Below are 27149 nucleotides of genomic sequence, written 5' to 3'. Positions count from 1 at the left end.
AGCATCTTTTTTTTTTTTTTTAGTTTCTTAATTTAATTATGCTGTCACTCTGAAAGAAGAAAAGGTCACTTTTCTTCACATTTAAACTATAAACTGGCAGTTTGATGAAGGACTTTTGTTGGTAATTTAATATAAAAATGCTGACTGTAAGGAAAAAAAAACAAACCCTCACTTATTAGTGAGGGTTTGTTTCAGCCAATTTGCCTCAGCAGCTGGCCAGTCACCTTGACTAACACACATTTCTCACCAAGCCACAGGACCATTGGTTATGCTGCACCCTGTATCTCTGCATTGATTCTTCAAGTGTCTGGAAGTCTGATGGATGAACACAATTCCTTCAGCTGGTGTTTTGGTGATTGTGCTGAAGAGTGCTCCCCAAGTTTTTGGTACAGAGTCTTTCATATATGTTCACTTGGGTTGAGATCTGAGTACTCTGAAGACTGATTCACATCATTCTCACACTCAACCCATTCAGTAGCCCCTCATCTTATTGATGGGAGATCATTCTGGAAGAGTCCCACTTCCCTTCAGGTCAGGAATGTTTCATAGATTAAAATCAATTTAAAAAAAAAACGTTCTCAGAAATTTGCTCACATGCAGCGACCTCTCCCTCAAACACTGGGATTGGACTCCTTGAACGAATAGTTGTTCCAACTATATGTTTACTTAGCTTCACTTGGAGCCTATCTGCAGATGTCTGCACAGAGCAACATCTGGGCCCTGCTGTGGAAAGTAACACCCATCTAAAGGGGGGTTCTCAAAGTCTTAGTGCCAATTTAAGGAGCCAACTTATGACTGAAAACAGCACGAAAAATGTAAACCATAAATCTTTTAGTAAGCAAGCATTTTTTGTTTGGTTTTGGTTTACAGGTTGTTAATCACTAGCCAGATGGAAATTTTTAACATTTATTACTTACTCATTGTTTGGAAGGTTTAGACTTGAGATTGTGAAGTGAGTAAGTGAGCTCCACCATTAAATTCGCTCTACCATATACATATACATATACATATAGACCTTTGAGGAGTGACTCAGAGTGTCTGCATATATTTAAAGCAAACAAGCTGTGGTGACAGAAGTTTATGCATTTAATTTAAATACAATTTAGCTGATTTGAAAATGTTTATACATTTTACAGTTTGTTTCTGACCATTTCATGAACACAAACGTCTTTTTTGCTTTCATAAATAAAACCTAACTGAAAAATGTGATTAAAAATTATGGGTATCAGTCTGTCTAGTTCGGAAGCAGAAACCACTGTGAGACCATTTTTGCTGCTTTGGTGTAACAAAAGTAACATCGGAAGCACTGGAGAGGGAACGGAACCGTTTTGCAGGTGCCTTCCACGGACCATTCCTCTCTCCTTTTCCCTGCTGACTAATTTTTCTATATTTGTGCTTTTTTGCTAGTGCTCTTGTCACAGCTGGTAGAATGAGCTGGTATCTGCACCCCATTCATGCTGACTCAAAGTATGAAGGAGACACCGTGAGATGGGCCAGCACATATGGAAAGCTGAATACAAAAAAAAAGTACAAAAAAAAATATTGCAAAGTTCATGAAGATAACTTGATCTACAGTAATTTGCATCAAACATCAGCTTTAATAAAGCTGAAGCTTGATAAACCACAAAGGCAGCGAGGCACAGTCCGATGAGTCTTACATCATGTGAGGACGAGTGAGGCCAAGTAAATCCACACTGACATGACGTTATTTGGGTAGGGGTGCACATACACAGCCAGGGCAAACTCCACATTTGATGCCTGAACACTGTGAATGCCAGTGCTGTACACTGCCTCTATAATGGGCCGGATCTCAGAGAACGCCAGATTGAGGGGGAATCCCGAAATCTTCAAAGGAAAAGAGAAAAAAAGAAAAGAGAAAACCAAACAAAACTATTAGTGATATGAATTTTTCAAAGTAAGCTCACGCACTTTCGGCCAACTTCTTCAGCACAGACTTAAGATCCATGACACAACACAGTGACTCAGAGTAGCTTCTTGCGGAGGCACACCCTTTTTCAGACTTACTCTGTAGTCTCCCAGCAGGCTCTGCAGCTCATGGCGGTGTCCCTCAGCCACATCTTGTCCTCGGATCAGCTCCAGCTTGGGCAGGAACTGTTTCAGGGTGGTGGTGCAGTAGCGGTTCCAGCGGGTTGGCTGCCGAGGTCGCCATTCCATTATCTTCTCCTTCAGGATCCTCTCGATTCTATTCAGAGCGACATGGTGCATGTGCTGCGTTTAGCCCGTGGTTGTTTTGAGAAGCGGCAATTTCTGCTGTTTTACTTGCCTGTCCTGAAGCTCTGCTGCAGCTGCCCTGTCTGTGCGATGATACACCAGCTCCTCTGGCTAAAGACAATGACAAATATTTGAGAAACAAACAAAGAAGTAAAAATAGGTTTATACAAAAATGCTGAACGCTTACTTGTACGCTAGACAGTCCAGGGTGGGAGAAAGTTCGGGAGAAAAACGGTTTCCATAAATGAGCTTTTGTGATGTCAAAACTGACCCTCATTGGTGATGTATATTGTTGAATGTTGAACCAAACCTTAAAATTGAAAAAAAAAAAAAAAAAACCCAAAACAAACATGAATATAAAACTATGCAAATTTGTAAAAATGATGAAGAGTAAATAAATGTATAAATCTTTACTCACATTGTCAGCATTGACCAAGCAGCCAATTGCCTGTAGTGGGCAGAAGGTGTCGTACTGCCCGTAGAACTGACCGCTGCTGGGATTCCAGATAAGGTAGCGGTTCTGCTCAAAGGTCAGGACATAAGCCGTGGGTCCCTGAGGAGGGAAGATTTTAGAACTCTTAGTGCTGCTGTAGGAACAAGTCTGAAAAATGAAGCAGCAAAAATAGCTGTTCTTGCAGTGGTGGCTGAAGACTGGTTGCAAAAGTCAGTCCCCATAGACTCCAGTATTAAACTATGGAACTTTACAGCAAAGATAAGCATATTCACAGCCAACAAAAAACTGTTTTGATCGCTATGAATTTTTTAAATAAAACACATTTGCTTAGAGACTGTGGGTCAAAGTGGGTGAGGCCACTTTGAGACAAGTAGGTGTAGCCGCTAGCTGTCTGCTTGTCTTTAGCCAAAAAAAACTAACATGGCAATGACGAAAACTAACACTGAAGCAAGGATATTTTTAAAGAATAGCAGTCTATGAATACAGCTTGCTAATGGTAATTACCACCAACATTTTTTTACAGTCTATGTGCAAGTTTTTAAAGCTGTGCTCTACTTAAAAATGTTACTGTGACACGCATGAAATGTCTTCAGGTTTAAGAAATAAATGTCACCCACCTCTGGTATGGCTGTGCCAATTATAAGCCAGGCTTTCTTGCCCATAGACAGGAAGTAGTTGCACAACAGTACAGCATGTTCCTCTTCATCACCCGCTAGAAGGGTTAGGAATTGCTAAAAACAATAACGACAAAAAAGGAGCTACCAAAAGGTACTACAATATGAGCACTGCCCTTCTGTATACAATGCTGGCATCTTGAAGAAAGTTCACTTACGTCACAGGTGCTCCATAGATCGCAGGTTGCAGAAAATGAAACTTGGTCAGGCAGAGAAGGGATGAGTGACACAAATCGAGCAACGAGGGGCTGTGCAGGGATAAATATCAGTGCATCAGTAAATTATATCTAATTACAGAAGACGTTTTCTACATTAAGTAATATCACACTGACCGTGGCTTCCAATGGGTTACTGGGGAATTCATCCAGTAGCTCCTTTGGGGGACTGAGTGGTCGAATGTAACGTGTGATGAAGACCGTCTTCCCACTGAGGTCTATGACTGTGGTAATGCAGGGTCGGTCTGGGAATCTCTGAGCTGCGTCCCTCTCAAATCTCTCTGAAGCTTGCAGTAAGCGCTCATCCTCTTGGGTGTCAAACTGCAAGAGAAGGTCAAATGAACAATGAATAAGGGCACAGAGCGCTAGTAAAAAAGCAGTAACTTCAAATGTTGTGTCATGAATGGGTGATTAAAGGAGGATAAATGCTCTAATGGAGCAGTTACCTTCATTTCCTTTATCTAGTACATGCAGCAAAAGCAAATAAGCGATACAAGAAGATGACAGAAATAAGAGGAAATTAATTCATAACAAATTGTTTCAAAAATAAGAAACATGCATGTAAGTGTATTAAATTTATAGGATCTATTTAAATACTTAAGCAGATCTACTTTGCTTTTTTCATTTTCTTACATTACATTAAAAATGGCTCAAGTTTCAAACAATGAGTAAGTAATGAGAAGTAATTTTTACTTCCTTACTTAAGGGTTTTTGTTTGTCATATGGCTATAAATCATTCATTATTACTTTATGTATCACCTGACAACGCTATGGCCTATTCTGAGCAAAGAATAAATCTTAAGAGGTCAGCGTTTATTAAAGGCATTCCTTAAGCCCAAAACTCTTCCTTCGGATTTAGTTTTTTCTTTTTACTCCTTTGGGCTCTGTATGTCAAAGGGAAGAGATATTGTTAACATGGTTATCTCATGGACATGTATTTGAGCATAGAAGCCCCACCAATCAGATGGAAGATGGCTGAAAAGGTGACCAGGTAAAATGACTTGTTTCAGACTGTAGATGAACTGCACCAAGGCCAAATAAAGTAAAAAAGGTGACCAGAAAATCATGCAAAGTTACTCCAGTAATCAAATCAAAAATGGAGCTAGAAATGAGCATATATCATATATATATATATATATATATATATATATATATATATATATATATATATATATATATATATATATATATATATATATATATATATATATATATATATATATACACACACACACACATATACATATATATGTAGAAAAGCTTTTCTAAAGATAGACTCAATGCAAAATAAGATTCCCAAAGCATGATGCTGAATGACAAGACGTTTCTTGAGGTTGCCGTTTAAACCTACCTTCTCCCTAACAGACTCTCCAGGTACCAGCTGTGGATCGACAGTGATGAACAGCGTGATAAATGTTCCCTCACTCAGACTTCTCAAGATATCAAAACCACTATTAGTGAAGTGGCTCTTCTCCTTGCTGTAACCCAGCAGCACAGCTGGCGTGTTCACTTTAAATGTTCCATCAATCTAAGAGAAATGTCAGTGAGAAGTCCAGTCAGTCACATCCATTTAGTGTGTGTACATCATGTCTGCTTAAACTGTAGACGCACCTTGGACTGAGAGTAAATTGTGCTGAAAGGAATCTTGACTGAGCCCAGCCAGTGTTTCTCTATGTGGGTTTGAATTGATTTCCCTCTGTTTTTGTCATTCTGAGGAGCACAAATACAAATGATTCAAGGAGCAAGTACTGGTATGACACAATGAGGGTGAGGATGCAGAATTTTGTCAAATTTCTTTTTATATTCACTATTAAAGAGCATAAAAACCCACAGAAATAGTCCCAAAGGTCTTTAGGATATATCAATAAAGGCCAAAGTCAAGTTGGAAATTATATTAATATCTGATAATACAGAAATTAATTGTACTATATCACTGAAAATGACATATGTGTTGCTGTGTACATAGATAGAAATTCACATTTAACAGAAATTAAACATAAACCATCTTTCACAGTATAACCTTTTATTTCACTTATCTGACTTTAAAAGCAGGGACAGGCTCACTGTTAGCTGTTATTACGTTAAACAGTGGATGACCTTAGTTTTTTTTATAAAATGAAAACAAAACAGAGATTGTCATTTTTGTCATTGACAGTGCTCTGGGCCCCTTATCTTCTTATTGTAAGACAGATGTTAAAACCCTTGGTGTGTACCTTGATGGTTCTTTTAACCGTGTAGGCAGGTGAGTGCAGTAGTCCAATCTAGCTTTTTCCATCTGAGACAGCTAGCCAAAGTAAAGCCATATGTTCCAGCTAATGTCTTTGAATGTGTTATTCATCTGTTCATTACTTGCAGACTAGACTACAGCAATTCTCTGTACTTGTCTGTACCAGTCTTGTATTTATAGTCTCCAATTGGTCCAAAATGGATCTGCTCATCTGCTGACTGGTATAAAACGGAAGAGGCATAGAACCCCAGTGTTGGCCTCTCTACCCTGGCTTCCTGTTCCTTACAGAATCCAATTTACATTTTTACTCCTTGTTTTTAAATCTCTAAATGGCTGAGTCCCCTCTTGTCTATCCGAGCTCCTATTTTTTTATGCTCAGGAAAGAACCATGAGGTCCAAACTTACAGTCTAAACTGAAATCTCGTGTTGAGAGAGCCTTTTCTGTGGCAGGTCCCAGACTCTGGAATAGTCTGCCTCTAAATATTAGATCTGCACAAATGCTGGAACATTTGAAATCTTTACTGAAGAAACATTTTTATGGACTGGCTTTTAGCACACATTTAGCACCCAAACATTTTTTTGTTTTTACAGCCTTAGTTGTTGTTTTTTTTTTAATTTGTTTTTATTGTCTTATCCCTTCTCTTTTATATTTTATTGCATCACTGTTGTGCATTTTACTTATTTTTGTTGCATTTTAGTTTGTAAAGCGCAGTTTGCAATGTGCTACATCAATAAACTTGACCTTGACCATTTAATTTACGGATATTCTATCTTAATTTAAAGATCGAAAGGGCCTCACCTTGTAAGTCTAAATAAGCAAGAACCAAGATCTTAAACTGATATCTAAACCTGACAGGAAGACAATGGAGTGATGTGAGAAGTGAGACAAAGTGAACAGTGTTTACTCACCATCACAGTCTCATGTACAACTTCATCAAATATGTTGATGAAAACCTCATCTTTGACTGACTGCAGGCTAGCAGTGCTGTAGTCACCATTTGGAGCGCTGTAGAGAGGAACATTAGGTAAGTAACACCACTCAGCAGGCATCGTGAAACGTCTCTGGGCAGTTATTTTGAAAAACGATGGGAAAAATGCATGTTTAGAATCACCAGTCAAATCTGATGAAAAATGCTCAAAAAGTCTCTCTTATAATGGTATCTGGTCAAAAACACCAAGCTTTCACTTTGTGATACACTGCATTAGCCAGCTCAGTTTCATCCTGATTAAAGGAGCCCCGTGCAGGGCAGGTACAAAGGCATGAGGAGATCCTAAACAACAACTATTTTTGTGCATGCCTGAGTTTTTGAATAAAGTGGATGAATAACAGAAAACAAAAAGAAAATCTTTAAACTGTTAATTAAAAGTCACTCAGTGCTAGCCCCCATTTACAATTATAATGAACCTTTAAAAAAATAAAATAAAAAACAATAAAAGAGATAATTAATACTAAAAGAAGCAGAGTAAAAAGGAATCCAATAAAACATAACAACATACACTTACGATCAGTTATACGACATACAGCATCAAGTAAAACAGGTGCTGAGGCTAAATGCCTTGTAACTATAAATGTAAACTGACACTTTAGGGTGTATTGTAAAGAGTTATAGTTGGCCAGAGCATAGAAACTAAATGTCTTCCAAACTCAGTATAGACTTGAGGGATTTGCAGCAACTGGCACTTAATGGACTCAGTTTGAGTCCCAGAGCACTAGCAGAGAAGTGAAGTAAAATGGCAGTTTCCCAGTGAGAGCCACAGAAGTAAACAGCAACATAGCACTTCTGTGAGACCACCCACATCGTACTATAAAAGCTGGTAGTAATAAACCTGAGGATATAAAGTTGTAGGATGGAGAGAAAAGTGGCTTATATAAAGTTTTTCCTTCAAAACACATGGGAACTTTATTTATTTTCCTATTCCTGTACAAGAAAATTATTACTTTGTTATAGTTTATCAACAAGATTGTCCAACATTTTGAAATTCATATTTACAGTTTAATATGCATCAAAAATGCTAAGGTATTTATATTTTGAAATCCTCTTTATACTGGGACACTAAATAGTGGAAATCTACAAATCTGACAGTCCAATCAGAGAGATCACTGAACACAAAGCCACAGAAGCCAAAGAAAAGAGAAAAAAAAGCCCCAAAAGCATTCACCTAAAAGGCAGCTGCAGCTCCTCGTTCCAGCATGGGTTTGGTCCATCGGCTGTGGCTGTTTGAAGTACTGTGCGTTGGAAGGAAACCTCCACAAATGGCCTCACCTGTATCTAAATTAGTCACACAAAAACTCCACATACTTGACACTGATTATAGAGACTCTGTATTGTTATCAGATTATGCTCTGCTGCCTGTATAAAGCAAAATAAGATTAGAATGTGCTGTACCTGGTCGAGAAGCCCAATGCTGCCCTGAAGGGCACTATGAGATGACTGTCCTGGTTTACTACAAAAGAAACCCATTAAAACACAGTTCAGTGTCCAGTAAGATTTATAAACGCATATGCTTGTTTCTAAATTTGAATGGCTGAACTCACTTGCTCTGAAGCCTGCGGACTGGGATATCATAAGCCCGGATGATGTTAACAAGCAATTTGATGTCTCCGTCAGACAGATTCTGGGCCGTCACCTTCTTTCTTTCTTTCCTCTGAGGTTTCAGTGGTCGTTTTGGTTCAGCCAGCTTGAAAAGGTTTATTCCTAAAATCCTGATAAATGCAACAAACATGTAATGATTTCGTCAAAAGGGTACAAAACTATTAGTTTAAAATTAAATCTTACTGAAATGTAGATAATAATTTGTGGCAACATGACAAAGATTTTTTGCTCTAATTCTGGGTCGGGGGTTACCACCAACAGTACTCAGTCCATCCAGGTATTTGCAGTTTTACATGTCAATATCATTACGGATTCTTCCTGTTAAAATGGAGTTTTTCTTTCCCACTGTCGCCAAAGCATTTGCTCATAGGGGTACATATGATTGCTAGGCTTTTCTCTGTATTATTGTAGGGCCTTTACCTTGCAATATAAAGCGCCTTGATGCAGCTGTTGTTCTGATTTGGTGCTATATAAATGAACTGAATTGAAAATTTAAAGTAACCTTTAATAGCATTAATAAGAACTGCTGGAAACATACTGTGCTGCTTATCCTGTATCTAAAGTCTATCACAATAACTGGGTATTGAAAAATAATTGTGATATTTAAAAATAAACAGTTATTGTATTGATAATGAACAGAATAATATTGTTAATATCAGTAATTCTTCTCTTTGCAAGCTTTTGTATAATTATAGTTGTTATCAGTTGTTTAACTGATCTGCCCTTTTTTTCCACCCAAAATTGTACAGATATTGTAATAAATATCACAATTTATTCTTTGATAAATTCTTTGATTTGGATATTGTGACAGTCCTGGTATAAATGTGCTGGAATATAATCTGGTATCTTACAGAACAGCTATGATTCAGGATGTAGCACAGGTAGAGTCCCAGTTGGAAGGACTGTGGTTTAATCTCTGACTCGTCCACTTTGTTTGTCAACTTATCCTTGTCCCTTTTTTGGGGGCCTTTTTCAGCTTTATTGACAGATACAGTGAAGAAATGACAGGAAAGTGGAGGGAGAGAGAGCGAGAAGGGAAGTAATGTGGCCACCGGCTGCTCAACGCACTGAGCTAAACTGGCACCCGTATCCTTGTCCGTTATACTGAATCTTTCTATCATTGCATTTATTTGTGCGTATCCTTTATTTTTCATCCGTTTGAGTGTGAGCATGTACATCATAAATTTAGACAACAGAAGCGCTTGCATTTGTTAGGCTTGTAGTACAGCGTTTGAGTGCTCTGTAAAGGTAGAAAAGTGCTCTAAAAGTACCATTTCATTTACTAAATCAGTTGGTTAATGTTGTAGATTAAACTACTGATTAAAAACATTGATATAATTTCACTGCATTTCGCTCTCAGATTGCAGGCTTGCTTGTGGTTCCTAGGGTATTTAAATGTAGGCACAGCCATCAGTTATCAGGCCCCTCTCTGGATCCGCCTTCCAGTTTAGATTTGGGAAACAAACACTTGCTCTACTTTTCAGATTCTTTCTATTTTGATAAAGCTTATAGTTACGGCTAGATCAGGTAAGCCTGAACCCTCTCTTAGTTGTGCTGCAATTGGCTTAGGTTTCTAGGGACTTTCCATGATGCACTGAGCATCTATTTTTCATTCTTCATGTGGTTATACACTACTATTGTATTTGATCATAGTACTTCAAGTTGCCCTCTGCTGTCTTTTCTTTTCCCTCACCCCCAAAAGGTTGCTCCTCTCTTACAGTGGTTCTCACAGAGGTCTGTTTCTAGTAAAAGGGAGTCTTTCCTTCCCACTGTTACTAAGTGCTTGCTCATAGGAGGTTATCTGATTGTTGGGGTTCATTTTTATATTGTAGGGTCTTTACCCTAATGTAAGATTCCTTGAAATGACTTTAAATAAATCTGAAAAAATTAACTAGACTGACTTAAAATGCCAACAATCAGATGATCCAGTAGAAGTAAGCACTGGGCAACAGTAGGAAGGAAAAACTCCTTTTTACTAAGAACAGACCTCTGGCAGAACCATGCTAAGGGAGGGGCAGCCATTTACTGCAGCCTGATGGGGGATTGACAAGACCAAGAAGAAACAAAGGAGTAGAGCATAGAAAGATGTCTATCAGCATAATATACTGCTGCAAGAGAATGCTGAAAGGTTAGCCACTTCTAATATTTTACCATTTTATTGGTGTTAATCTCTATGAAATTTTACAGCTTTTAAAAGCTTTTAAAATCTTTAGCTTCATATTGTGACTAAATTCTTTTTGATTATTCTACAAAACCCTGGGAGGACTGAACACTGGAAACAGTCTGTTATATTCATTCATGCACTGGTATTCAGGGTTTAAACTAAAAGGAGAAACAGAGACACACAAAAGATAAAAAAAACAAAGCAAAACTCTAAGAACATACCCTGGACCTGCACCACTGTAAAACAAACAAACAAACAAAACAAAAAAAACAAAGAAGAAGAAAAGCAGAAAAATAGAACAGAAAAAAAAACAAGAAATGAAAAAAAGTGCACATCATCCAACAGCATGACTGACAATGATGTACATTATTAAATATAAATCTGCTTAAAAATAATCAAAGACTGAAATTGATTTCAAATGTTCTGTTATCGTGTCCACATGTTGTGAATCCGGCTCTAGCACAACAACTTCCAGAGGAGAGAACAAATTAGACAGGCGAATGCAGTGTTGAGTTAAGGATCAAATACACCAACCCAGCAGCTGCCAAAACACACAGTTACATCAGCGTGTAATTTTATGCTGGCCCTGCGACTCTTTCTGATGGCTGTTGAGCTAACGTCAAATTTCCTAGCCTTAGCTTTATATATGGAACTGGAATTTCAAGACTCTCTGTAACCTTAAAAAGTACTCATATCAGTTACTTTTTTGAAAGTACTAATAATACTGTACTGTATATGACTCTGGTACAAGAAAGTATTGCACTGAAAATGTTAATTAAATACTAAACATACATGTACTTAATACAGGAAAGTGACTTCTGTGTCAGTTGCGCACAACATCATTAGATTATTATTTTTTTATGTGGACAGATGGGCAGATGGATAGGTAGACAGACAGGATAGTAAGCATATTAATTCATGATTTTCATGATGAATTAATATTGTGATTATTTTCTCTGTAATGATCAATTTATTGTCTTGATTCTAAAACTGTGTGTGGTTATAGCTGCTTTACGATTTTTGCAGTTGCCAATTTTCTATCAATTATTTTTTCTAATGTGAACATGTAACTGTATTATAAAAAAACAAAACAATAACAATGATGTTATATGTTATTTGGGAAAAAAAAAAAAAAGGGTAGAAACTTTGATTTTCCCTCTGAGATGCAGTAGACTAAAAGTAGAGTTGAAAGACAAGATGCAAGTACAGTACAAATACTTTAAATCTGTACTTAAGGAGAGTACCTGAGTGAATCTACACTGCACCACAGGTGAATAAAGAAAGAAATAGCCATACTTGAAAACATAACATACACAGCAGAAACAATAAAGCTCATATATTCTGAGTCAGGCTATTCAGCTTTACCTAATAATGCCTCAGTGCATATTTACCCAATGGTTGGTATCTCTTCTTCTATCACCAAATCAGACAGGAGGTAGTGATGCTTGGCAAGAAGAAACCTGTTGATGACTGATTCTCGGATCTGTGGAAAAAATGCCAGGATTACACAACACTTAAGTCTCTTGTGTGCTAAATACTTGCACATGATTTTTTTTTTTTTTTAAAAAGCTCACCTTCTGAAGGTATTTGGCCACTAAAGCTCTGTGTGAATCCAAATGCTCTTTGGTATCAATTACCTCTCCCTCTTTCAATCTTTTTTCATACTCCTGAAATAATTTTAACCAAAGTTTAAAAAAAAAGACTATTATCCTTTTATAGAGCTTGTTCAGCTTCATTATACCACATTCATGATATTCTGCAATACACTTTTGAAAAGCTGACCTGGAAAACCGTATCAGTAACCTCCCTCTCTAAAGCAGGAATGAATTTGTAATTCCGAAACTCTGCAACTTCCTGGTTCCTTAGCTTGAGCAGACGAAACCTTCCAGACTTTTCCAACTCTTCATCAGTCACAAAATTAAACTCCTCCTGGAGATGTTCGAGGCGGAAGTACTCTGGAGCCGTTACTTCTCCACTACTGGCCACCTGTAAAAAAAAACACATACCGTTAGAAGGGAAAATGTTTCATTTGATGAGTTCATGTCCTCAAAAACAGCAGTCTTCTCATACTCACTTTTAGCAGCTGCATGATGGAGGCATTTTTCGGATCGTTTGGATCCAGACGCGACTGCCTGGCCCACTCACCAATTTTTTTCATGTCATATAGTCCAGATGCCCCAATATAGCTAACAGCATCAAGATGGCCCATGCCACTAAGAAACACAGACAGATAAGTATTGACAATAACATAAAAACAACAACAACAAAGTCTTTGGGCAATTTTGTAATTTTTCATGTTGCACAGAAGATGAAGTAAAACATCTAGAGATCAATCTAAAAGCCAACACACTGTTGGACTGACACTGACAACTTCATATACCAAACACATCCTCCCGATCTGGCATTGCTGCCTGCCATTTCAGCTCCTTCATGCCAGCATCTGCAGGTGCAAGGTCATATTTCCACATTGTGGCCCAATCTTATATGCAACATATTTACAAGAAGTGATGAGCTTGATGCCTAGACACTAATCTCAACCTCCAGTCATATGAAAACTCTCTTTTTCATATGTCTGCATATTTTGCTGCAGTAATAAACCAATTCCAACCATTAGGCAAAAAATCAGCATCACAATAGCACTTCATCCTAACCCAAGGACACGCCATAGTCATAGCAGGGAGATGGCCATTGCACAGTCTATCACGTGCTTCAGTTTTCTGGTTTGCTTTTCAGTGTACGAAGTTGTTGCCAATGCTGAAAAGCTAGCTTTCAGCATCTGGCTTTTCCTCCTTTCAATCAGTTTTCACCATCTGAAGGGACAATAATCTCCTCAGCCTCCTGTAATAGCCTTTTTTTGAAAGCCTGAAAGCAAAGAATAGGTGCCGCTAACGTGTTGAAGCCATGCAGCCCCACGCACGGGGCGATCCGTGCTAACTTGCTAACGTTAACGCGGTTATGGCGTTAACGTCATTTTAATGAGATTAACACTGACAGCACTATATAATCTCAATGCCTCTAATTTTATTAGGAAAATCAAGAAAGATACTACCTGTGAATGCCACCAGGTTGTTGAGAAATAGGAGGTGCAAGGGGTACATCATCGTCCCCGATACCCCAAGAAACACAGCATGAGACCTTCCCAGAAGTCAAAGGAGTTTGCTTGTTGCTGCCATCAGCTTCAAAGGAAATGGGCACATCTGAGACAGTGTACAGAGTGAAAGAGAGAGAAAAGTTGATATGTTAGTATAACTAAAAGTCCATCCATCCATCTTCTTCTGCTTTATCCGGGGCCGGGTCGCGGGGGCAGCAGCCTAAGCAGAGAAGCCCAGACCTCCCTCTCCCCAGCCACCTCCTCCAGCTTATCCGGGGGAACACCAAGGCATTCCCAGGCCAGCCGAGAGATATAATCTCTCCAGCGTGTCCTGGGTCTGCCCCGGGGCCTCCTCCCGGTGGGACATGCCCGGAACACCTCGCCCAGGAGGCGCCCAGGAGGCATCCTTGTCAGATCCCCGAACCACCTCAGCTGGCTCCTTTCGATGTGGAGGAGCAGCAGCTCTACTCTGAGCCCCTCCCGGATGGCTGAACTTCTCACCCTATCTCTAAGGGAGAGGCCAGCCACCCTTCGGGGAAGCTCATTTCCGCCGCTTGCATCTGCGATTTCGTTCTTTCAGTCACTACCCACAGCTTGTGGCCATAGGTGAGGGTAGGAACGTAGATTGACCGGTAAATTGAGAGCTTTGCTTTTACACTCGGCTGCGAACCGTTCCAGTGCGAGCTGGAGGCCATCACCCGATGAAGCCAACAGAACCACACCATCCGCAAAAAGCAGAGATGAGATTCTGAGGCCACCAAAGTGAAAGCCCTCCGCCACTTGGCTGCGCCTAGAAAATCCTGTCCATAAAAATTATGAACAGAATCGGTGACAAAGGGCAGCCCTGGCGGAGCCCATCACCCACCGGGAACGAGTCCGACTTATTGCCGGCAATGCGAACCAAGCTCTTGCAATGGTTGTATAGGGATCGAATGGCGCATAGCAATGGGCCAGACACCCCATACTCCCGCAGCACCTCCCACAGGACATCCCAAGGGACACGGTCGAATGCCTTCTCCAAGTCCACAAAACACATATAAACTGGTTGGACAAACTCCCATGCGCCCTCAAATATCCTTGAGAGGATAAAGAGCTGGTCCAGTGTTCCGCGACCAGGACGAAAACCGCATCGTTCCTCCTGTATCTGAGGTTCGACTAGCGGACGAACTCTGTTTTCCAGCACCCTGGCATAGACTTTCCCAGGGAGGCTGAGGAGTGTGATCCCCCTGTAGTTGGAACACACCCTCCGGTCCCCCTTCTTAAAGATGGGGACCACCACCCCGGTCTGCCAGTCCAGGGGTACTGCCCCTGATCTCCACGCAACATTGTAGAGGCGTGTCAACCAGGACAGCCCTACAACGTCCAGAGCCTTCAGGAACTCGGGGCGGACCTCATCCACACCAGGGGCTCTGCCACCAAGGAGTTGTTTAACTGCCTCAGTGACCTCGCCCCCGGAAAATGGCGGGTCATCCCCCTCATCCCCAGACTCTGCTTCCTCCTCGGAAGATGTGTCAGTGGGATTAAGGAGGTCCTCGAAGTATTCCTTCCACCGCCCGACAATTTTCTCAGTCGAAGTCAGCAGCGCTGCGCCAGCACTATACACAGTGCAGGTAGAGCACTGCTTTCCCCTCCTGAGACGCCTGACGGTTTGCCAGAATCTCTTCGAGGCAGTCCAAAAGTCTTTTTCCATGGCCTCTCCGAACTCCTCCCACACCCGAGTTTTTGCTTCAGCCACTGCCTGTGCCGCATTCCGCTTGGCCTGTCGGTACCTGTCAGCTGCCTCCGAAGTCCCACAGGCTAACCAAGCCCGATAGGACTCCTTCTTCAGCCTGGTGGCTCCCTTCACCTCTGGTGTCCACCATTTGGTTCGGGGATTACCACCACGACAGGCACCAACCACCTTGCGGCCGCAGCTCAAAGCAGCAGCTTCAGCAATGGAGATGCTGAACATGGTCCATTCGGACTCAATGTCCCCAGTCTCCCTCGGAATGCTGTTGAAGCTCTGCCGGAGGTGTGCGTTGAAGATCTCGCGGACTGGGGCCTCTGCTAGGTGTTCCCAGCACACCCTCACTACGCGTTTAGGTGCACCAGGTCTGTCCAATGTCCTCCCCCAACACCTGATCCAACTCACCACCAGGTGGTGATCAGTTGACAGCTCAGCCCCTCTCTTTACCCGAGTGTCCAGAACATATGGTCACAGATCTGGTGATAAGATTACAAAATCGATCATCGACCTGCGGCCTAGAGCGTCCTGGTGCCACGTGCACTTATGGACTCTCTTATGTTCGAACAAGGTGTTCGTTATGGTCAAACTGTGATTTGCACAGAAGTCCAATAAAAAAACACCGCTCGGGTTCAGATCAGGGAGGCCGTTCCTCCCAATCACGCCCCTCCAGGTCTCGCTGTCATTACCCACGTGAGCATTGAAGTCTCCCAGTAGGACAACAGAGTCTCCAGGTGGAGCACCTTCCAGCACCCCACCCAGGGACTCTAAGAAGGCTGGGTACTCTGAACTGCCACTCAGCGGATAAGTGCAGATGACAGTCAGGACCCGTTCCCCGACCCTAAGGCGCAGGGAACAAACCCTATCATCCACCGGGAAGAACCCCAACGTACCGGCAGCAAGCCGAGGGGATATTAGAATACCCACCCCAGCCCGCCGCCTCTCACCAGGGGCAACTCCAGACTGAGACAGAGTCCAGCCCCTCTCCAGGAGACTGGTTCCAGAGCCCAAGCCATGCATAGAGGTGAGCCCGACTATATCTCTCAACCTCACGCACTAACTCAGGCTCCTTCCCCACCAGAGAGGTGACATTCCATGTCCCAATTGCCAGTCTTGGTAGCCGGGGATCAGTCCGCCAGGGCCTCCGCTCCTGGCTGCCGCCCGGCAGCAGACCCATAACATTCTCTAATATTCTTGAAAATGTGTTCTTATGTTATATTTCATATCTGAAATAGTGTCCATTGGAAAAAGAAAATGTACCACTTCCAACTCCCTCGTGGTCAAACATCACTCTCTGGTTGCTACTAAACTCAAATTCCTCAAGAGGAATGCTGCCTGTCACAACGGAGGGTTCTGGCACTGGAAGAAACACCTGAGCCAGGAGAGAGTATGATGATCCAATCTCCTCAAACACCTGCCCACACACAGTAAACACAAACATTAATTGTGAGAATAGATCACAGCAGTCATTTATCAAGTAAATGTGTGGATACATAAAGTGGCAGCATGTTCAGCACTCTTTACTATACCTGCAAACTAATGCTTTGGGGACAGTTGACTATCTTGAGATTGAATATCTGTCCAAAGTGCACCCTGAAGTCGGCGTTCAGGGAGCGACTGTCTGTTCGTGAAACTTCTTTGTCATTGTAAAGGATCTTGATGAAAAGAGAGCGCCTGGCAACATCTTCTCTTCGAGCTGTTTCGGCCCTAAACACGAAGAAAACAAATGTGATGAAAACATTCACAAAACCATAGTGAAAGTGCAGTTCATCATCGTAACTGCCATTTGCAGTAAAACACCTGCAAATAGGTGTGATATTTCCACCTGTGATGAATATTCTGGTATTAAGTTTTTTCATTTTAATAAAAAAAACAAACAACCCTCACTTTAAAATATTTACTCTTTGCTGATAGGTTCATACTTGTTTTGAAGAAACCTAGACCCTCTTTGTGTTTCTGCTGTGTCTACCTGGGGCACAGTTCACTGGCAGTTATGTTTGCAGATGCAGACAGCTCAGGAATCAGGATGGCCTCTCCTGGCTTCCTACGTATCCTGAGGGCTTTCTCCCTCACCCACTGCTCTATGAAGCCAAGGTCTGGTCTCTCTGGGGGCTCCGGCTTTGGGGGGGGTTCGTCAGTAGGTCCTTCTGATTCACTCACATCCTGTTCTTCATCTTCTCCTTCAGTGTCATCCTGTGCTTGACCTTTCTTCTTCTTTTTTTGCCTTTTCTTTTTGGCTTTCTGAAAACAGTGAACATGAGGAGGTGTGTGTGTGGGTATATTTTTACATTATGATTCGATATACAAAGTCAGGTGGACTGCCTTTAAACCACATTTAATTTTTTTTTATGCATGCATGATCCTTATTAAAAGATTTTTATTGAAATGTGTAGTATGCAGGGGAAAGAAACTGAGATGAAGAATGCAGGTAAAAATGTAGGCACCTGTTTCTTTCTGCAGAGTTTCCATTCTTCCAGCCGTTTCTTGTACTCAGCGAATTTATTCTGGTATTCTTCCTCAGTCTCGGCCTCTAATTCTACAACCTCTGCCAAGATTTCATCTTCATAGTTCTGCTCATCTGACACCCGATCCACATTCTCCCTGAAGAGGCAATAGACAGCACAACAGATTAATGACACTGGGACAAGAATCTGGAGAACTCTCTACAGAGCAAATCTTACTCTATCCAGTTGATATCGATTAGGGATGAGTGATAGAATACCAGATTTTAAATCAGGGAGAATTTAGGGTGTTGGAAGTCTCAGATTTTGGCTCACAGGGATTGGGACTTTGAAAACTCTGGCCATTATTAACGTTAGCAATTGACCATAGGAACAATAAATAAACAAATATAATAAATAAAAAAATTAGGGCAAACAAAACAGACCCTATTTAGTATTTTTATGGAGTTGCATAAGACATCCCCATAAAGAATATATACATTACTTTTACTGACTCACTGAAATTGTCAGTGAGTCAGTAAAAGGGCAGCACGGTGGCTAGCACTGTTGCCGCACAGAAAGAAGGTCCTGAGTTCAATTCCACCATCTGTGTGGTCTTTCTGTGTGGAGTTTGCATGTTCTCCCCGTGTTTGCGTGGGTTCCCTCCGGGTACTCCAGCTTCCTCCAACAGTCCAAAGACATGCAGTTTGTGGGGATAGGTTAATTGATTAATCCAAATTGCCCATAGGTGTGAATGTGGGAGTGAATGTGAGCACGAATGGTTGTCTGTCTCTGTGTGTTAGCCCTTCGACAGACTGGCAACCTGTCCAGGGTGTACCCCGCCTCTCGCCCTATAACAGCTGGGATAGGCTCCAGCACCCCCCGCGACCCTGAAAAGGAGAAGCGGAAGCGAATGGATGGATGGATGGATGAAATTTCTGTCACTTTTAGCTGTTACCTTCTGAGGTAGAGCTTGTAGGGTGTATTGGTAAACTTCTGGAACTCTCTCAGGGCTTTAATCTCCTTCCACACTTTAACTATATTTTTCAGAAGAGTCCTGTCTTTCTCCTGCTCACTGTCTCGGAGATGTCGAGTGTTCCTGTAATATTTGGAAAAACACTACTGCTCAAAGAGTCAATGTTACAGTACATGTTTTTAGGCTAAAAAGGACTTCCATAGGAGGCTAAGGGATGAACTCACCTAACCTCCAGATTATACTCAGAAATCCTCTGCTGCAAGGCCTGAGTGGGGTTAAGCCCACTATGGCTCTCCAGCATATTCCGCAGTGCATTCCTTAGTCCATTCAACTAAAGCAGAAAATAAGACACTAAACACACTGAACACTGCTTATAAACTCTGGAGTCCCTTTCATAGCTCACTTTACCTTGTCAGTGAGGTGACCTGTGAGATTATTGTGTTGCCTGGTTAGGTACTGATCATACAGCTGAGCTAGGCGGGCGCCCAGGATGTGTTCGCGGCTGAAAAGTGAATGATGGGAGAAGATCAACCCGGAGACATCAACATCAAGCTGGTAGTCTCCCTCAGGATCTGCTGCACCAGCAATGTACAGATTTGCATACTTGGACTTCACCGCCTGGGAGATAGAATAACACAATCCATCACGCACCATCCTGGAAAATGAAAACCACTATGAATTATACTTGGCACTTGTGCCTTGCCTGTGTGTTTCCAAGTATGTGCCAGTTTAAAGGAAGCATGAAATAGCTGGCAGGATTGAAAGCACCATCAGGGGAGTGCTGTAATGCAAAGTCATGCATAAAAAAAATGAGCTATAAACACCCAACTTAACTACCCTGAACACTGTGTTTTCTGGATGAACACGTATGACAGCTGTGCCCGTCTCCAGAATTTAATAAATAAATACGAACAAGAGAAGATAACTACTTGTTTTCCCTAGAGACAAAGACTGTGCCTAAACTCAAAACCCTTTGTATTTTTTCAGGGTTTACATATTTCTTTAACTGGACAGTCACACCACACATACCAGTAAAATGCTAACAGGGCTGGAATCAACTGCTTCTAATAAAGATGCGGATGTAGTCTACTCACTCAGAGGAAATATAACACTGATCCATCCGTTTTAAATTATCCAGGAATTTGTTTACACAAGTTTACCCGTTTATTTCACCTTTTATCTATTTTCCACAAGGCTTCATCACTTTGTTGGGCAGGTAAGCCATGGAAACTGTAAGCACGGTTAGGTGAGGGCAGCTGGGAACATTTTTACTGGTGATTTTTTTCCCCCTATTATTCATCTTCTCACTGTTGTTTTAAAAAATGTTAATTTTTAATATTATTTAATACAAGTAAATAATAATTAATAAGTTAAAATGATATTATTGTAATGAGGCTGCTTCAACTCAAGTTAAGCTATCACCAGTGTCTCCTCTTCTCTGTGTAACACATGCAGCCATGAACTACACTTCACTTGACAGAAGTGTATGTGACAGCACAAATTTCAGATGCACCTCTTTAACCAGTCAGCTATCTAATAGAAAGTATGTGTGCTGTTAGATTGAATTGAATCATGTTTGCCATTCCCTGGCAACTGTCACTACCCTAGCACTACCCTATCCATTCCCTATGACTAGATAGGGAATGCAGTACAAAAAACAAACACGTCTGAAGAGGACCGTTTCTTGCTGGGAAGAAGGACAACCCTGAAAAATAGTCCAATAAAGATTTTTAGTGTTTTTATTGAAACTATTATTTATTGAACTGTTTTCACTGCTTGTCAAACAAAGCAGCTAACTTAAGAATTTAAAGGGATCTTCAAAACTGTCATTTTATTATTCACAAAATTATCAAAGTATATGATAGATTCATAAATAATAAAATATCAGTTAAGGTACAGCCATGCTCTTCTTTCTTGTTTAAAAATCATAAGTAAGAGGTAAAGGTAAAGCCTCGAAAAGCTAGGGTTTAATTTTAATGCTTGCTCTTCTTCAAATGTAATTTCATAGCTTGCATTACTTTTAATGTCTACAAATGGAGTTTGGAGTTTTGATGTTGCTGTAAATTTTGAGAAGATATCATATCACAGATGTGTTGGCCTCCATCACTGATCTGTCCTCCAATAACAAATGCATACCTCCTCCCTGTTTCTTTGTACCAAATGCCAAACTGCCCTTTTGCTTTTTTCTAAAACGCAAAGAGGTTAGAAAAGAAGAGAGGGCATTGCAACGCCTTCAGTGTAGGAATGCAAACAGTGCTTTAGATGATGAAAATGAACAAAATGATTGATGTGTGTGTGTCTGACCTTCCTATACACAGTCTGTAGCGCAGGGTCTAGGGCCTCCTCCATGTGGAAAAGGGGGGGTCTTGTGGATGATTCCTTGATGGGGTTAGGCAGAGCGATGATCCTGCCATCATCTCCAAACCACTTCTTCCCCTTAGCAAATAAATACAACACACACAGTAAGGATATAAATACACAGATAATAATATAATAAAACAAAGTAATGAAAAGTCTCTTATGGTAGTTTTATTTTAATGGCGAGAGGTAGAATGTCAACCAAAAACCCAGAAGGTCTTCACTCTAATCAAAATACAAGAGAAAGTGATGTGTCTCCTTAAACTATATTCCAAAAACATGAACAACACAGACTGTTACATGCTATACACAAACTTTAATACAAGAGCAGTACATTTAGGTCAGACCAGTGGGTCAATATCTTCCCTGAGATGCGTGAAAACCTGGTGACCAACTACAAGAAACATCTTACTGTTGTTCTTGCTAACCAGGGTTTCTACTAAGTCGTGTTTTGCGTGGGGATCAAAAACTTCTTTCACTCAATGACATAAAAAAAAAATTTTTTTTTAATTGAAAATACCATAAAAATTACTCAGGAAATTTTGGCTTTTTAGCTGATGTTACCTCCTCCATTTTCAAAATCCGATTCTCCAGAATATTCTCATTTGTCAGGGATACGGGAGGCCTTTCCCCTACATAGAGACCCTCATCCTCCAGGTATCGAGGTTTCATGTTTTCAGGCAGTTTGATGGAGGTTGGAACTATGAAAATTAAGCATAATAAGAATTTTTCCCATATGAGGCAGGCGCAGATGTGAATTAAAATATTTAAGACATGATATTATATACCTGTTCGAAAGCTGGGTGTAAACAGGAGTTCGCTTTGTCGCTGAAGAAGTTTTTGGTACCCGACATACTCAGCTTTCCTTATTTCCAAGAAGTCCTGGGTTGACTGGTCAATGACAAATAAATCTTCTTGGGTTTGTACAAGAGGAGCTTCTTCACTCTGAGAGAAGGATGAAGATTATGAGGCAGTTAGTCCATCTTATGCAAATGCAAAAAGGTAAGAAATAATTTTGACAAAAAAATATTGGTTGGCCTGTTACCTGGGTTTCATTTTCTTCTTGAATATTTTCATCAACATCTTCATGATCTTCATCTTCATCTGTTGTTTTCCTCTGTTTTTGTCTTCTCCTGCTGCTCGTCTCAGTCACATCTGGTGGATCGGGGTCAAAGTTTAACGTGAAGAAATTGAATGCTTCTTCAGCTGTCGGCAGGCCTTTTCCTACCTGTATTTGCAAAGAATAAAATGAATACATTAAATTTCATTATACAACTGCTTTTTGTATACAGGATTTCAATCTCAATCCATGCCTTACTTGTCTTGCTGCTTCTCTGAACCTGACCCTGGTGCTGAGGGGTGGAGGGGAGTCCCGTCTTCCAGCTCTGTCTGCATCAGCCTGTGAAACACCACGAATTAACTTCCACCACTGGAAACCAATACATGAGCCCGGTTAAGGTGAGATAGAGGCTCACCTCTCTGTCAAACCTTGTTACGGTGTCTCTGTCTCTGAGGCTATGGAGACGACTGGGAAACTCGAGAGAGGCCTCCTTATCCTGAAGGCTCTCACCTTTAGACTGAAATACAAGCCACAGATTATAGATCAACAATTTCACTCAGATTGTGTGCTGTGTGTGAGAAAAATAAACTGCATTTACCCTGGCTGCTTTTAGTTTCTCTTCCAAGCGTCGTTTCACAAAGTCATCTAAATGGTGAGTGTGCTGAGTTCTTGAGGTGAGACCTAGAGCACAAAGCACTGTGAAACATTTTGTTTAAGGCTCACTTAAACGACATCAACCACCTTCTGTCAAATTTTGATATTAAATGCTGCTTAGATTTGGTTACCTGATGTCTGATTCAGAGTTTCCAGATTTAAATCATACATAATTTTCAGTTCTTTACCCAGGTAAAAGAGTTTTGCTTTTTAAGAATCCTAGGCCATGTGACACAGTCTCCAAGCCTTTTATCATAGAAAGTTTCACTACCATCACATCATATGCCTTCTCTAGATCCACAAGCAGCACCTTCTGAGCTTCTCTATACATATCCATCAATATTTTCAAAGTAAACATTGAATCTGTAGTGCTCTTTCTCAATATAAAGCTATACTGATGCTCACCCACCTTCCTTCTTAACAAAGCTTCAACATTTCTTTCCCAAGCCTTCATGGTATGGCTGATCAACTTTACCCTTTGTACCTACTACAGTTCTGTACATCATCCTTGTTCTTGAAAACTGGTAACAGTACACCTCTTCTCCATTTATCCCTAAAATTGTGTTAAGAAGTCTGGCTAAAAAGACAACTGCTCTTTCTCCAAGACATCGCCATATCTCCACAGGTATGTGACCTGGGCCAACTACCTTTCATTCTCTTTATACCTGCCCTCACTTCCTTCTATTATTAACTAAGCATTTGTATGATACGATTGCATATCATCAGCTTTTCTCTCACTGAGAGTTTGTACTGTTAGTTGTTTGAGGTCTCTCTACCCTCCCTTTTTTTCCCTCCTCTTTTGCTGCACCTCCCAAGTGACAGATGGTGGCTTCTTCCAAAGGTTTCTTCCTATTAAAAAGGTGTTCTTCTCTACCAACGTCACTGAGTTCTCACTCACAGTTAAAAATGTTTGGGCTCTCTCAAACATTGTAGTGTCTTTACCTTGCAAAATAAAGTACCTTGAAGTGGTTGTTGCTGTGAATCGATGCTATATAAATAAAAGTGAACTGAACTGATTTCTCTATTAGCACGTTTTAATTGCCTTTAGACTATGCAAAGCTCAGCTGCAAAGTTTTTAACCAAAACTAAATCAGGGGATCACATCACACCAATTTAGGCTTTTTACAAAGACTCAAAGTATGTTTTACAGTGATTTTCCCTTCTAATCCCTTCCCCTAAATTTTTCTGTTCTCTATATGACACTTAAAAAAAAAAAAAAAAAAAAAAAGATTTTATGACTTGTATGTTTATTTTTTGTATTAAATAAAAACATACAAGTTTTCTACATTTGTATGAAACGTCTACTACATATAAAGATGATCATTATTATGGTCTTATAGCCTGGGAAAAAAACCAAACAGTTGAGTACTGTTTTGTGTTGTTATCAGATCACTCATTACTTGTATGATGAGGGAGTAGAGGTACATTTGATTAAGACATAAACACAGACCTTTCTGAGAACCAGTGCGAGATTTCGATAAAACCACTGAATTGTCCGCTTTCTCAGACGGTCCCTCATCTGCACTATACTGCTGGATGGAAGTGACATCCTTGACATCACCAGCATCATGGGACTCCTGGAGGGAAGACTGTTCAAGCAGCTAATAAAAGCCAGAAGCAATCAAAACTGTTAGAATTTTTAACTGTGCCATTAGTGGAATCACAGAAATGAGGTGGATAACAAAAGATTTACCCTTTTCTTTTTCTTCTGTCTCTCAGCTCTTAAATGGCGTTTCAAAGCCTCTCTTTCATCTTCTTCACCGTCTTCAGGCGCCTGGCATACACAAAGATACACTTTATATGGATAGCAGAAAACTGAAAACTTGCATCCAGCTGGTATTTAGCGCACTAAAGCCGGAAGAAAGGCTAAAGAAGGTAAGAAGAAGTTGGTGTTCAGCAGCCAGCAGGAATGAGCAGCTAAAACCTAGTTAAGGGCACCAACCTTCATTGAAGTTTGTGGGTCGTCTTCACACAGTTTGATAGAAGGAACCAGAGCCTATCGAGTACAGTTAGATTTACTAAAGCGTTACAAGCTCCCTTATCTGTGCTCCTGTGTGCATTTCTGATGTTGAGTGTGTTCAAAATGAGCCTGGCTCCTCCGGGTCATGTTGTGTCTTGTCAGGAAAGAATGACGCTCGCTCGTTTAATGCTGGCGGAACTTGACAAGGTAGCTGTCAGTTCACAGTAAAAAATAATCAAATAAAAATATAACCAAGTTTTCCAAGGCTATGACTTTACCTGGACGTCGTCCTCATTTTTCTTCTTAACTAGAGTTTCTTGGAAAGCCCGTCGTTTCTTTTGCAGTTTTTCTCGTATATCACTGCAACAGAAACAGAAATTAAATGTTTTAAAACAGAAACAACTTAGCTTAGCTTAGCATCTCACAGGCGTATTATTTATGGTTCAGAGCAAAGAGAGAACAGTTACCTTGAGGAAGCCAGATTTGCGATGTTTTTTCTCAACAAGAGTAAACTGTTTGAAATAAAAACCGCTACTTTACTGCAGTTATATATCCATAAGCACCTTTCCCGCAATTATTAGATATTTAACATTAAGCAAACAAATTCCGTTATCGCTGCCTAGTAACGGTATAAACTACTTCTCCACCTACCTTGGAAGACGACCGATGCAACCTAAACTTATAAGCAGTTTGGGATTTCATTCGTCTAGTTGACTGTCAATCAAATAGCTTAGTGACGCGTGAACTCGCGTAGTACGGGGTCCGAGAAGGTACAGATGCGTTTTTTGTTTTGTACTGTGCATATTTAGGATGTACGATATAACACTATCTTATGTAGTGTAAAAAACAAAAACTGTACTAAGTTTGCTGTTGTCTATTTTTTTAATTGCTTTATTTTTGTGTTGGGATTTTCTTACTATTATTTATTGTGGTGTTGTGTTTTTTTTAATTATTTTTATATTATCTGAGTGACATTTTTGCATCTCTTCTTACATGTTTATGTTGAAGAAAATGAAGTTAAAAAAAGAGAAAGAGACAAATTGAAATTAGTGTCCAGATTATGATTTAATACTCTTTAATAACATTTATAGCTTTGTATTTTTTTGGTTTCTGGTCAATAATGATTGTCATTACAATACTAGGGAATTTGTATATCAGTAAATTTAATTTCTGATAAAGTGGACCTGTGATGCTTACCTTTATTTTCTTACCCTTACTTATAAAGAAATAAAGCTTACAGCCATCTGAACAGGAGTCTGTGCCTTTCTACTATGAAAAACTAAGTACAGTTGTTGATTTATTGATTAATTGATCATCAGCAAGTTTGAGCACCTCTATTAAAGCAGATGTTTTAGCAGTTTGCTGGTCTGGAGCATTCAGGTGTGTCTTAACACAATGCTTCTCAAGTCTACTCGGGACTGGACATCCCCCACTCCATCCGGCTGGCTTGAGAGATTAGGGAACACTGATCTCAAAAGACATAAACATAGACCATAACAAACACAAAAACTGGGCTGAAGACTCAGGACCGTGACAGAACAAGTATGGATTTTATGTGGAAGGGGAAAGCCAGGAGAAAACTCTACTCTCTAAAAAAGGTTGGCAGCATGGTTTACGTTTGCATCTTGCATCTGAACAAATCGCAAGACTTCTGGTACAATTTCAGTTGGACAGATGAGCCCAAAGTGGAGATGTTTGGTCATAATACACAGCACTATGTTTGGCAAAAAATTCAACATAACATACACCTCATACCTCTTTGGCTTGTCTGATCACCGTAGTCATCAGGTGGACCATGAATTCTTCTGTATTATAGAGTCAAATGTTATACCATCTGATCAAGAGCTAAAGCTAGCCCAGTGGCCCACTCAAAGTCCAGGCATCAACCCCACTGAAATGCTGTTGCATGACCTTAGGAGAGCTGTGCATGAATAAACCTCAATCAACTGAAGCAACATTGTAAAGAAATGTGGGGCAGAATTCCTCTAACGTGAGAGACTGATAAAAACTGAATCATAGAGTATGCTTTTCACACGAGTCCTGTGAAAACATCTTCACATGACAGAATATATACTGTTACAAAGCCAGTTCCTATTAAACATGGTCAAAGTTTCAAATAATAAGGTCAGTGTACAAATAGTTCCTGTGAGCCAAAAGTTTAGACTTCCTCAGTTTACAAGGAACAGCCATTCAGAACAAAGTTTTCTTAAATAGAGGGTTTCTTTTAGATGATGAACTAAGCGGCTGAACCAGGCACAATAACACATAAAAAGGACTAGAATTGTGAACCAAACTATCCTAGTATAATTCAAGCAAAAGTATTATT

At 40.4% G+C, this 27149-nt stretch overlaps 1 protein-coding gene across 1 annotated transcript; it reads right to left on the bottom strand.

Annotated features, from left to right (window-relative positions):
* Positions 1–171: 171 nt before the first annotated feature.
* cc2d2a (coiled-coil and C2 domain containing 2A) lies at positions 172–25393 on the bottom strand. The gene is made up of 38 exons (XM_039606595.1): positions 25291–25393; positions 25102–25183; positions 24806–24859; positions 24557–24637; positions 24314–24464; positions 22808–22890; positions 22625–22726; positions 22468–22548; positions 22195–22377; positions 21938–22094; positions 21714–21850; positions 21096–21227; positions 19200–19409; positions 19016–19122; positions 18774–18914; positions 17819–17975; positions 17344–17615; positions 16904–17081; positions 16635–16788; positions 13610–13757; positions 12635–12773; positions 12343–12546; positions 12135–12227; positions 11952–12043; positions 8339–8506; positions 8190–8247; positions 7963–8072; positions 6712–6808; positions 5187–5285; positions 4927–5103; positions 3693–3896; positions 3519–3608; positions 3304–3417; positions 2651–2785; positions 2420–2542; positions 2285–2343; positions 2026–2203; positions 172–1845 (listed from the first exon to the last, which is right to left on the bottom strand). Exons 3-38 carry the CDS (start codon positions 24809–24811, stop codon positions 1660–1662), a joined length of 4806 nt encoding a protein of 1601 aa, XP_039462529.1. The 5' UTR covers positions 24812–24859; positions 25102–25183; positions 25291–25393; the 3' UTR covers positions 172–1659.
* Between the last annotated feature and the right edge of the window lie 1756 nt (positions 25394–27149).

This window comes from Oreochromis aureus, linkage group 23 (genome assembly GCF_013358895.1).
Source record: "Oreochromis aureus strain Israel breed Guangdong linkage group 23, ZZ_aureus, whole genome shotgun sequence".
NCBI lineage: Eukaryota > Metazoa > Chordata > Actinopteri > Cichliformes > Cichlidae > Oreochromis > Oreochromis aureus.
The sequence above is the reverse complement of the archived record's forward strand: the minus strand, read 5'-3'. Positions and strand labels throughout refer to the sequence as shown.